This window comes from Microtus oregoni, unplaced genomic scaffold (genome assembly GCF_018167655.1).
Source record: "Microtus oregoni isolate MIOR12 unplaced genomic scaffold, Mior012 000000F_ref0000247, whole genome shotgun sequence".
Classification (NCBI taxonomy): Eukaryota; Metazoa; Chordata; class Mammalia; order Rodentia; family Cricetidae; genus Microtus; species Microtus oregoni.
In genome coordinates this window covers 73560737-73574380 of record NW_024543059.1, presented here as the reverse complement: position 1 = coordinate 73574380, position 13644 = coordinate 73560737, and the positions used below count along the sequence as shown (strand labels likewise).

General features: G+C 46.2%; 1 protein-coding gene across 1 annotated transcript; it reads right to left on the bottom strand.

Annotated features, from left to right (window-relative positions):
* Window positions 1–10673: 10673 nt before the first annotated feature.
* Window positions 10674–13173, bottom strand: LOC121442868 (NEDD8 ultimate buster 1-like). Its single transcript, XM_041644847.1, has one exon. The coding sequence runs from the start codon at window positions 13143–13145 to the stop codon at window positions 11307–11309; it is 1839 nt and encodes a 612-aa protein (XP_041500781.1). The 5' UTR covers window positions 13146–13173; the 3' UTR covers window positions 10674–11306.
* Between the last annotated feature and the right edge of the window lie 471 nt (window positions 13174–13644).

The following is a 13644-nucleotide window of genomic DNA, read 5'->3' as shown; positions in this document are numbered from 1 at the left end:
GACTGCTCGGATATGGGTTCCAGCCAATAGAAAGTCTTTGTTAGACTGCCAGCAACTATACTGGGTGTTCAAGATCCCAGAACAGCACCGAGCCTTTCTCAGGGTGAGCTTTTAAGAACAAAAACTATATCCTGGATTGACATGCTTCAGTTAGCAAGAACAGTTAGCCAGAAGCAGAACCACAGAAGCCAAAAATCAAGGTTAATACATCCAGAGTCTTCCCCAGGACTATGGACTTTGATGGCTTAGGTCATTGTTTTCAAATGTGCTGCCTATGTTTCGAGTTTTAATGCTTGAATGGAGCTTCTATCCTGGAGTCAGTTATGCTAAGGTCTGGGGTCTTGTTATAAGGTAAAGATTCCCAAGGTGCTTTGCTGTTTAAATAATCTTTTCCTGTTTTATAGTTAGTATGTTAGATGTACACTTCAGGTTGATGTGAGATTTCCCTCTGTATGCTGTGATTACCATTAATGAATAAAGAAACTGCTTTGGCCCTCTAGTGGGGCAAAACGTAGTTAGGCAGGGAAAACTAAACTGAATGCTGGAAGAAAAAAGGGCGGAGTCAGAGAGAAGCCATGTAGCCCTCCTGGAGCCAGATGGAACTTTAGTGGGGAAGCCACAGCCACGTGCAATACACAGATTAATAGAAATAGGCTAAATAAATATGTAAGAGTCAGCCAATAAGAAGCTAGAGCTAATGGGCCAAGCAATGATTTAATTAATACAGTTTCCGTGTGATTAATTTGGTTCTGGGCAGCTGAGATGAACAAACGGCCAACATCAGGTATAAAATGTAATCATTTTGTGTTTGAATTTTTGTATTACATAATCTTTGTGTATGAAAACTTACGTAAACCAAGACTTCTAGAATAGCACACAGAGCCCCTCTGTAAGAATAACTTCTTGTCTCTTACTGACTGAGTGCTTACTGAAAAAGATGTGAGGGGAGAAAAAAACAAAGAGAGTGATATCCAAATGAAGCAGCCAATCTGTTCCGACAGTCACTTCTGACACGTGGTGTCTACACCGGCAGCTTCAGGATCAATCCACTTGCAAATCCTCTGAGCAGCTGTTTGCTGGCCCCCAACTAATGAAGCTCTTTGAGTGCTCAGTTATTAGTGGGAAGAAGCCAGGGAGGGGATAAAGAAAGAGTGGACTAAAGAAGAGACATTTTGAAGAGCGGCCTCCCTTTCCCCAGCTACTTGTGGAAATCCATTTCAGCTCAACTGGGACCAATTGTGAGTCTTGGCCTTGGGCAAAATTCCTATTTGCAGTCAATAAATTAATGGGTGACACCTTGAAAAGGGTTGGCTCACCAAATCGATGTCTGATGTGGCATTCTATCCCCAGGCCAAATTCCCACTGAGCATCTTAGGTCGGAGCTGACTGAAGGAGGGAAGACCCTTTTATTTTAACTCTGTTTGGAAAGGCGATATTCAGGCAGTATGGAGCCACCGACCCTCTCACGCCTCCATTCTTGCTCACCTTCCCCAACAGGCACAGACTGACACGAACAGATCTCATTTGGACAGAGCTGGACAATGTATGGAGCTCTTTGTCTGCTGATGGCAGTTTAATGTTTCCTCGGAAACGGTTGTCCAGAAATCCAAAGGTGACTGTTGACTTACAGTAGCTCCTTTGCAAGCCTCCGGACAGCAGGAAGCCGAGAAGGACGCTCTGTTGGTTCAGCTGGCTTTTACAGCTGAAGATAACAAGAACCACAAATCTGCCGAGGCTCATGTTTTCTCGGAGGGGGAGGAAAATTCAGGGAGTAAAATAAAGAGATGTTGAGGTTTAATGTTTCATAACTGTGTGCTCTCTTTTCCAGGTTTTTATTCCTGTAATATTCTCTGTGTGTGGCCAGGCCCCTTACAACACAGAGCTATTGAAGGAAAGGGAGAGGAAAGAGGAAAAGGGAGGAAGGGTGGAGGGATGAAAAAAAAAATGAGCCTATGGGGTATGGTAGGAGGGAGAGAATTACTTTCAAGTCCTGACCGTGACCTTAACTGGATGTAGTCAAGGCCTCCAGGGGAATTAAGCTGGCCATTTGATTTTGAAAATAGAATAGAATAAAGTACGCACAGAGAATTTATAGCGGGGCCCGAAGAGGGAAGTGACCCACTTAGTATCTTCTCTGGATAGAAAAAGTGGGCTCTCGAAGCTTCAGAAAGGTGTTGGGTGGGGGACTCCCCTTTCCCTGACAGAATGCACAGAGGGCGGCTGCTGGGGAAACAAATCTGATGGGAGAAGATGATAGTGTATAGCGTAGTCTTTTTTATTTTGGAGGATTAAAATAATAGAAGAAAACTTTCATTTTAATTTCCGAGTGGGGAGGGCGTTAGCATATCCACATATGCCACACTGTTCCCTCCACAGACTGAACTTGCTGTTAGAGAGAAGTCTACTTTGTTTTCAGGTCGTCCAAGCTATTTCCTGCCTTGGAGCAAAACCCAGCACAGTTACTGAGCCCTGACAATATTCCTCTGTCTCGGGGCAGCCTGATTTGAATGAAGGAACACCGCTGTTTGAAGGATTCAGAACACACAAATGGCCAAAGACGAGTCCATCTCATTTCTTCCTTCCAGAATATGCTTTTCTCTGCAGTGACCGGCCGCAGTTACGGGATCTTGATGGAGCTGTAGAAGATGACAGTCATCTTGCCCTCAGAGTGGCCAGACAACATCACAACAGTACATGGTATTGCTGACATGCTGTGGCCCTGGAAAGAGGCCACTAAAGTGGAACCAGCTATAGGCTCCGTGTTAGGGATGCCAAGTTAGGTTAGGGATGCCAAGGCAGAGTGTGTGCTAGACAGGGCAGGGCAGGAGAGAGTGGCATAGGGTGGGAGGGACGGTTCTACAATGGTGTTTGACAGTGCCCGTTCGTATTTCTTAGGAGCACAATGCTGGAGCTGAGGAGATCTTGGACGCTGCAAAATATGGTCTCTTTATTTTATTGGCTAGGGTGAAAGGCGTACTGAAGCTGAGTTCTGGGCGATTGTTTCCCAAGCGGATATCTTCCTTAGCTCTAAGTTGGGCACTTTGCTTAAAATCTTTGGTCTGTGTCTGAATGGAACTTCAAGGCAAATGATTGTTTTCCAGAGTAAGAATTTGAGAAAATGAGCTTGCTCTGAGGTGACCCAGGAAGACACTTTCTCCCAAGGCTCTGTCCCCACTGAGCCTTCCAGAGCTTGGAGATGGACGAAATGGCAGCAGGGACATGGGCAGCTTCACCAGCATTAAGAGCTTGTGGCACAGGGGCTGGCGCTGGGGGAATGTGGTAGAGAGTTCGACCAGCATGCATGAAGACCCCCCTCTACCTACTCATGACCTACTCATGACCAGCGACTGATGCAAGCTGAGTTAACAGTGTTGGTAGCACCTGGTGTGTCCCAGGTTGGTCTCAAACTCCCTGTGATGCTGAGAAAGACCTTGAACTTCTGGTCCTCTGGCCTTCACTTCCATAGTGCTATGATTCTGGGCATGCGATACCAGGTCTTCATGCCTTGCAGACAGATATATAGGTTGTAAAGCAAAGTAACCCGCTGCTAATAGTTAATCCTTAAGCTGCTGAGAAAGCTGCTGACAGTCTGCTCTCATTCTCCTAGGCTTACAACTTTATATTTCTTTATTTCTACATTCTTATTAGTGGACTCCACATTTCTATATTCTTAATCTTGGACTCTTCAGTGTTTTTGTTTATTTTGCAATGTATTTTTATTAAGTCTGAGAATTTTATACATGCATACAGTGTATTTTGATCATATTTGCCTTTGCTCCTCTCCCCCTAACTCCTCGTAGGTCCACTTCTTATTCTTCTTTCCCCATTTCCTGCCTCCTTCTCTTCCTCCTCCTCCATCTCCTCCTCCTTCTTTTTCTACTTTGGAGAAAGGGTCTCTCTGTAGCTCAGGCTGCCCCGGAACTCACAGAGATCCACCTGCCTCTGCCTCCGAAGTGCTGAGATTAAAGGCATGTGCCTAGCTTTCTTTTTATTTTCTTAAACAAAACAAAACAACTCCAAAGAGTTCAGTTTGTACTGCCTCTCTAGGGTGTAGAACCATCCACCCTATAGTGAGGATAGTAATGAAATTTGATTCTCTTCTCCTAGCTTGTCTATCAATCACCAACTATCAATAGCTTGTCAGTTAGGGCCGCGGACTGTGAGCCCCTTCTTACTTCAGGCTAGAATTACTCCAGGTGTAGCAGTCCCCTTATGTCTGGAAAACTCAAAATATCAAGCCCAAGTCCAGTAGTGACTGCACTGTCAACTTTTCTAGAGTCCTGGGTACCTTCTGTTTGGGGCACGCTCCAAGTTTTAGATGTATGCTAAGCATCAAGGCAAGTCGGATGTCTGGAGTTTAGAAAGTGGTCCAGGTTAGAGGCAGAAGTTTAGCGCCAGCCCTTACAGGTAGTGTTAAAGCCAGGGGAAAGGATGCTGCTGGAGCAGGAGCACTATGCAGACCCAGGGAAGACAAGCCCACTGGCCTAGGTGCTCTGACGGTTAGAGAGCAGGAACACAGAGCTGGGAGACTCTGGAGAAATGGCCAATAGTGGCCCAGAGCAGCGTCTTCTGGAGGCCAAGCGACGGCACACCCAGATCCACAGGAGAGAGCTCTTTCAGACTCTGGCCATCTCAGACTGCTTAACAGCCCATGAAATTGTGGCACACCCACAGACTTCCTTCCTGAGAGGGGAAGGAGCCCAGTACCTGCTGCTGCCAAAAATGGACTGGAAAATGAGCCTACCTACCATTCTCTGCTGCTCACACTGTCTGAATAATAGAGACATTTAAAAGAACCGTACACGAGTCAGTGAAGTCACAAATACCCCTAAAGTTAATTAAGCTATTCTCCGAGGGGTGTCTTCTCTACAGATCAAGTGCTGGCTCTGGTCACATTTGAAGAGGGCATCTCTCCTGGAGCTGTAGCGGTTTCTGGAGAGTATGGAAGTTAATGGAGAGCATGTCCCCATGGCAACAGTGAGGCAGAAATCCAGTACTGCCTCTTGCAGTGGACCCTGACTTGGAGAAGGGCCTTGTGGGCCTAAGAGAAAGGAGCTCAGAGAAAAGGAAAAGCGTGCCTCAGTGTGATGGTGTCTTGTTTGCACTCCAACAAATAAAGCTTGCCTGAAGATAAGAGGGTGGAGCTAGCCACTAGCTGGCTATAGAGGTCTGGAGGTCTGTACAGACAGACCAGAAGTAATATGGCTGAGTAGATAGAGGAATAATAAGGTGGGAAGAGACAGAAGTTTGGCCTGTTTGCGGCTGAGGAGTTAGCAAGGTAAGCGTTGGCTGTGGCTTGGTCCTTTCTCTGATCTTTCAGCATTTGCCTTGCCATGTGGCTATAGGTTTTTATTATTAAGACCAACTAGAGCTAACCCAACAGCTCAGGCCTAGGAGACAAGAACACAAAATGCCATTCTAGATAACACGAGACATCCACTGTGGGAGCTATTTATGCCTCCACCCATACTCCACAATAACATGGAGTTCCAGGGGGACCTCTGGGAGGTAGTTATCAAAGGGCAGGATTAGTCATCACAGTAAGAGCTGTGAGCGATGACCACTCTGCACTATGAGGATCTAGCAAGACAACAGTGATCTACAAACTGACACAATGCTCTGACCAGAAGTCTGTACTCCCAGCACCTTGCCCAGCTTCCTGAACTGTGCAAGTAAGCAGCCATATAATATTTAGTTTAATCCACCCAGTTTACATATTTATGTTATTTCAGCCAGAGCAGATACTGATTTTGCTCCCAATGAACATTATACGACAAACAAAAGTCACTCATGATTACCACAGCCTTAGACATTGACCACAGGAATAGCAGCAGCAGCTAAGGCTGGGGTCATGGGAAGTCTGGAGATGTTAAGGGGAGGAAAAAAGCAAATCCTGGGATGTATGCTGGGGCTAGCTTCAGAAACATATAATAACAACAGGAAGAAGACATGCTGGAGAAGGAGATAAGTTGCCACAGGGTGAGGGATGCCTGTTTTGAGTTGTTCCAAAATGAATCTTTGTTTGCTTGCTTGTTTTTTTGAGACAGGGATTCTTTGTCTTTCCTTGGCTGTCCTGATACTCACTCTGTAGACTAGGCTAGCCTCAAACTCTGAGATCTTCTTGGCTCTGCCTCCCAAGTGCTGGGATTAAAGGCATGCACCACCATGCATGCTGCAGAAATGAATTCTTTAAAAAAAAAAAAGATGGGGGCTGGAGAGATGGCTCAGCGGTTAAGAGCACTGACTGCTCTTCCAGAGGACCCGGGTTCGATTCCCAGCACCCACATGGCAGCTCACAACTGTCTGAAAATGCAGTTCCATGAGATCTGACACCTTCACACCAACAAACATAATAAAGTTAAATAAAAAAAAAAAAAATGCCAGTTTGGAAGGCTGTGTCCTGACACCATAAATATAAAAACTATTCCAGTCACACAGAAATTGATTTATTATATTTTGAGTCAGCATACAAAGTAACAGGTTTCTTATGGAATGTTTATAATACTTTATTCTGGTTCCTCCTCTGCCCACTGCCCTCCCTTGTTCCCCTTGCCCCCTCCAGTGGATCCTTTTCTGCCCTCATGTCCCATGTATTTCATTATACTCTTTTTCTTCCCATTCTTTCTCCCTCTCTTAAGATCCCTTCTTCCTTTCTCATGATCCCTTTCCTGGTCCCCCTTTCTTTCTCACCCGAACACACACACACATGCACACTTAAATGTAGGTCTTGCACGTGAGAGCAAACTCATGGCATCTGCCTTGCTGAGCCTGGCTTATTTTACTTATCACAGTGATCTCAAGTCTCACTGATTTTCCTGCAAATGTTATGATTTCATTTTTCTTACAAGAGAATAAAATTCCCTTGTGTATATGTGCCACTCTTTCTTCATCCATTCTGCCACCATGGAAGTACATACGGAGGTTTCTCAAAAAAACAACAACAGAGCTACCACATAACTTTCTGGGTGTATACTCGAAAGTCTTACCACAGACGTACGTGTACATCTGTGTTTATTGCTGTATTGTTTGCAATCGCTGAGAAATGGAAATAGCCTTGATATCAATCAATAGCAATAATTTTTATTTTAAATAAAAATAACATTTTTATTTAAAAATATTTTCGTTGGGTACTGAAAATTGGTAAAAAGGCCTCCTGGTGTGAAGGTGGGCGGGAAATGTCTTCTTTGACAAGTAGGACAATAAGAATAAATGTGTCAGATGGTAGAGTGGGAACTTTGGGGTTGGGAGCAGTGAGACCCCAGATCCTGAATTTCTTGTAATCCCCTGATCTGAGTGCCTACAGCTGCTCTGAGCTCGAGACCTTCAGGAGTTCCTGATGGCAGGAGAGTGGTTTCTGGTGGGTTTGGCTGGGGCGTGGCTATCTCTATATAATCTGCCCCTGAACACAATAAAGGGGGCATTCTTGAGGAATTCAAGGATGACTCGTGTCTCTGTCTCTCTGTCTGTGTGTGTTTGAGTATTTTAACCTCAAGCCCCCTTGCCAGAAGCTCGGTAACTGGGTTCAAGCGTACCATGCGCAGACACGGGGGCGCGGGGCGCGGTACTTTGGGAGTCCAGTGAGAAGTTCAGGGGGCTTGGGAGATGTGTGAGAAGAGACTTGGGAGTGCAGCTACCGGGTGTGTGTGGGGAGTGCTGCTTCGCGGCCGCAAAGCACCTGATGCGCTCAAGCTGAGAGCCTGGAGATTCATCTGGCAGGTGAGTCAACCTGTCCTTCAAAGTGACACAGAGTACAGTAGAGCACGTGTGACCGGAGGCATAACACTTATTTCAAGTGTTTTATTTTGATTTGCTGGGGTTTTTTGCTTTCATTTTTGAGACAGAGTCTCTCTACAAAGCCCCAGCTGGCCTTGCAGCTCTATTAACCAGGCTGGTTTCCCACTCGCTGCAATTCTCCTGCCTTCTGGTGCTGAGATTGCAGGTATGAGACACTAGGCAGGACCTTGTAGTTTTCTGGTTTCCTGCTCCAAATAGATCTGCATTTCATATGATAATGCTTTTTTTAATTTTTTTTTTATCTCTAAGACAGGAAGACAGTCAGGAAAGACATCTCCACTTCATTCTGCATTTTGGTCAGCCACAATACCATCACATGCCTTCTAGCTGGAGAAACAGGTTGGACAAATAATCCCAAGAGAACGATCAGGAGAAGTGTCCCCATCCATCTGCCCATGGAAGAGACTTCAGAGGTCAAAGGGTATAGGAGATATGAGTATAGACAGTACTTTGCCTCTTGAGTCCCTTTGCCCCCTCCGTTCCCCCCTGGCTTTGATGGACCAATCCACTCTGAAAGACTCTCTTTTCTTCTTGTGTTCCCTCCAGGACCATGTATCCAGCTGAGGAATGGCTTGCGACTGCCCAAGCGAATCACCCACTTGTATGTCCCTGATCATAGGGGCAGAACTGAAGAGTGATCTAGTCAGAATAAATCTCAGAATTTATGCTAAGAATAAAGAGGAGGGGGATGGGGGAAGATACTGTTCTCCTCCGGTAGACGCTGCAGAGATGGCGCCCCAGAAGCAGTCACTGCCTTCTCATTACTTAGACCTTGAAACAGGAGCGAGAAAACAGAAGGAAATTTGAGCCTTGGCTCAGTTCGGATCCTTCCATCCCAGGAGCAGATACGTACTTGCCCGAACCGGTTTCCTTTGTGTCCTTTGTCGCGCACAACCCACAGAACCCAGCAAAAGTGGAGGAGAAACGGCTCCATTTCTAAAGGCTGAGTTCGCTGGAGACGGCTCCTGGGCCAGGTTCCAAGAAAAACAATCAGATTGGAAGAACCCTGTATTTTTCCGGCTTCACTCTTTCTTGTCTAAAAGTAATGCAAGTCTTCATTGACAGAAATAGCCCATGTAGAAAGAAAAGGACTGCGCATTTAAAACTGAAGCCTAGTGCTACTCCTTTAAACGCGCGCGCGCACACACACACACACACACACACGAGGGGGTTCCATTCTTGGACTGTCTCCTTCACAATAAAACAGCGATTTGCTACAAAGCTCAATGAAAGCAATGTCATATGTGATGCCGTATTATTCCCTTGAGCCGACACCTCCTTCTGAAGCAATGGCTCAGAAGAGATCCGCGTTTATGCATCAAAACCACATGTCACTCTGAACATAGAAAATAAAACTGTACATTTAGTTTCCAGTTGGTGAAACTGTCCTGACACGGGCTGACTGTGGGCTGGATGATTGAGGAGTTGGTCTGGCTCCAGCTGCAGCCAGCTCACCGCCTCTGTTTGCTCGCTGTGCCCTCCCAGTCACTCAGTCCCAGGTGCTGCTGGTCACTGCGATGGTTTGGTGCCTGCCTGGAAACCCATTGGCCCGACAAACCATTATCAGGTGTTTTACCCAGTCAGTCCGACATCAGAAATGTGTTTTTCAGTGACACACTAGATTTCATTTGATCCACTGTAGGACAAACCAACCCCCACCCCACCCCCAAAAGTTAAATAATGTTCTCTTCTTCTCGTGGTGGGTGTTCCAAATACAGGGCACAGTGTGGCCAGCAGTTATAAACCTACAAGGAAACAGACCTCGTTTTTAGAGTTCTGTGGGATAGCTTGATGAGAGTCCCTTCAATAAACGCTCCCAGACCAGACATTGCCTGGAGAACATTAACAGACGCATGATTGGGATGATAAATTTGATACATTTGATAGCCGCACAGCAGAGAGAACTGAAAAGACATTGCTGCCGTAGGAACCCAGCTAAGCCCCAGAGAGAGTCAGGAACTCACACAGATGTGTGAGGCCCGTGGGGAAGTTACCTGAGTACCTGGGTGCCTGCTCTGTGCTAGGTGTCTTGTCCATCTTTGCTGCTTAATAAATGTGTGCAGGAATGAATGAATGGTTGGGTTTATGTTTCCATTCATCGTTATGATCCCATGCCCTCCTCCCATAAGAACCCTTAATTTGCACAAACGCCAGGGTCTCTTGCACAGATAAGTCCCCTCTCTCACATTGCTTGCTCCTGTCCCACTCCACTCTTGTTTGCCAAGCCCACTACCTGACTTGAAGTGTGCTCTCCCGCTGAGGGTTGGAATCATGACTGAAAGATCCCCAGCACCCTTAATACATTTAGGGAATGGACAGCACAAGCTAAAACTTATTGAGAATTCATATCTCTATTTTGCATCTGAGAAAAACAAAGCCCCCAAGCTAAGCGACTCGTGCAATTAATAAGTGGCATTGTGGGAGATACTAGAGAAAGCACACGGTTACCACCAAAGCATTTCTTTGGAGATTTGCTCCAAGAGTTACTTTTTAAGGCTCAAAGTCATTTTAGTGATTTTTCTGGTTACATAATGTCAACACTTCTCAAGGTATCTTGACTAGAACTAGTCAGAATAATCACCCACATCCCTGAGCATGTACATTCCTGTGTATTAAGGGCTCCCTGTAGGCGAGTCTCTGTTGGTGGCTCCGTGTTGCAGAGTTGTGCACAGGAAGGCCCCATAGAAAAGCAAAACATCTGTCATAAAATGAAAAACAAAAGCCCAAAACTTCATTCTCTCCAAATGAGAACACAAAAATAGTGATAATAGCTGTCTTATCTAGGGTTTCTATTGCTATGAAGAGATGCTATGACCACAGCAATTCTTATAAAGGAAAACATTTAATTGGGCTGGCTTACAGTTTTTTTTTTTTTAGCATTTAAAACTTCGATTTAATAAGAGACTTTCACTTTGTATGAGGAATCCAGAATTTACAGAAACTCTGATTTGCAACCTTGAATTTTAAGTACAGATTTTTACTGATCTAAGAGCACAAACACTGACATTTCAAGATCAAGGTATCTGCCACCATTTGGTGTGGAATTGCGGCCTGTATCTCATTGTGCCCACAGCACTTGGAATGAAGAGTCAAGGGGTGCGGCAGGGTGAGCAAGGGCTGAGGTAAGCTTGCACAGCAGAGGCAGTGGCGGAAGAGGACAGCAGCAGGACAGGAGGGCTAATGAGAGGCAGACGGGAGACAGAGTCCCCGTCTCTCTGCAGACCACCCTGCCTCCATTGGAAAGCCTGCTCCTCAGTTCTGATGGAAAACTGACAGTGACAGGGTTAGAGATGCAGACTGGGAGGCAGAAGGGAAACAGCAGAGCCAGGGAATCCCCTTTTCTAGACCGTCTTTCCCAACAAAGCCTCTCTTCACTATGCTGGGTCCCTGTACCTGAGGAAAAAGCCTACTCGGAGCAAAATCGTTGAAAAGCAAGAGGAACGCAAAGAAGAGCTGCATTCGACCATTCGCAACGACAGATTTATAGGCAGAAATGTAGCACTAATTTCTGTTCAGTTGTTCTTTGCAGCAGACCTTACACTTTCCACATAGGACAAGTACTCGGCAATAATGACTTCTTCGTCCTCCAGAGTTGAGTCCAGGTAGTCCTCCTCGTGCTCTGGAATGTCCTCCAGGATCTCGTTGACAGCCTCTGTCTCCATGTCTTCATCTGTTGAGGCACTAGAGGTCCCTGCAGAGTCAGACGGGGATGTGGACGCTGTGGAGGAGGAGTCCTCTCCTGAGAACTGCAGGTCTGGAGGAAGGCTTCCTCCATGGTGCGCAAGGGTCTGAGCTGCTACCTGGACATTGCCTCCAAATACCCTTAGCGCTGCTTCAGCCACCATTGTGTCGAAACCCATGTACACCAGTTGGTCGATGCTTTCCTGGGAAGGACTTGCTTGACGGCTGCTGTTTTCAGAGTCTGAGTCCTGTAACCACCACATGTGGGGATTACTGAGGAGAATCTTCAGGGCGTCGTCCAGGTTGCCTCTGGCCTGGTGAAGGGCCTGTTTGGCAGCATGTGTGGAGTAGCCCATTCCTTTCAAGGACTTGATATTTTCCAGGCGGCGTCTCCTCTTCTCCTTCTCCTCCTTCCTTATTTGGGCCAGTTCCTCTCTGCGGTTGGAAATATGAATGGCTGCATGGTCCACGTTCCCATCACAAGCCCGCAGGCCGAGCCGGGCTTCCTGGGCAGTGAACCCCAACTGCAGCAAGTTGTTAACTTTTGATGGATCAATGTACAGCTCTTTAAAGAGCTGGCGCGCCTTGTTGAGATATTCCCGAGCCTCCTCTCCATTTCCACTGTGATAGTTCCGAATCCCCTGAAGCAGGTAGAGTCTTAAAAACAACACTTTCTCTTTCCCACAATTTCCTTTTATGTGGACCAGTCTCTGGTGATTCTCTCCATAACAGTTTTTAAAGCACTTCTGGGCCAAGTTCAGCTTCTTCTCTGCATCATCCAGGCACTCCAGTTGTTCCAGGCGGAAGTAGCACCACACAATATCCAGCTGGAGAACCGCGTAGTTGTCCACAGTGTCCAGCAGCTCTTTGCACTCACAGAAATACCTGTCAGCATCCAGAAGGCACGGCAAGGCTATTCCATACTCTTTCCTCTTCAGGAAAGCTCTGCCCTTCTCATGGTATCCCATAGCTAACATAAGGGCTTTTCTTTCGGCAGGAGGAATTCTGATTGACCTGCCTGTCTGGTTTGCGATGTCTAAGTAAGGCATGGTTTCCGGATCTACCATCTCAGCTCTCTCTGCCAGAATCTCCAGTCCCCTTTTGGTCCTCTGAATGCATTTCTCCTTCAGTTCTGCTTCATTCTGTTCCTCTTCCTCTACCTGCAAGTTTTTCCTCACATCCTCTTCAGACTGTTTCAGTTCTAGCACCATGGCCTTTACATTGGGAGTCACTCCTTGTTCTTCAAGGCTTTTCCCTAGTTGAAGTTGTTTCTTATTTATTACAATCTTGATGTAATTTTCTTGAAATCCAAAAGTTTCAGCTATTTTAGATCTCAGGTCTCTACCAGTGACATGCAAGTGGGTCTCCAACAAGCTTTTCTTGTCTTTCCTGAGTCTTGGAGGCAGAAACACCTCAATCGTGGCAATCCCGGTTGTTCGGTAGTGTTCATTTCCTGTGCCACGCTCAATGGCTTTGCAACGGATCTCTTCTATTATGTTTTCCACTTCATTTTCACAGCACTCTAGTCGGTCAGAGTACTTCTTAGCAAGGTCCTTCAAGGCCAAACCAACTTCTTTATTTTCATCAGTATATGGTGGTTTCCAAAGTTGAATTCTGTCTTCCCTTAGAAACTGGGTCAATTTTGCTTGAAGATATTTCTTCTGCGCCATCCTGCGCCACCGCCGCGCCAGCAGCGACCTGCTGAGTCGCTGGCTTACAGTTTTAAAGGTTTACTCCGTTATCATCATGGCGGAAAGCATGGCAGCATGCAGGTAGATATGGTGCAGGAGAAGGAGAGGGAAGAGAATACCGCACTGAACATGGTTGGAGCATCTGAGACTTCAAAGTCAGCCACCAGTGACAGACTTCCTTCAACAAGGCCACACCTCCTCCAACAAGGCCACAACTCCTCCAACAAGGCCACACCTACTCCAACAAGGCCACACCTACTCCAACAAGGCCACACCTACTCCAACAAGGCCACACCTACTCCAACAAGGCCACACCTACTCCAACAAGGCCACACCTCCTACTAGTGCTACTCCATATGAGCCTATGGGGACATTTTCTTTCAAACGACTGCACTTGTTCGCTTTTCCTAAATACTACCTCACTTTTATTAAATGCTTCAAGTGTCAGAATTATGCTCTATATGCCACTCATTCTCAT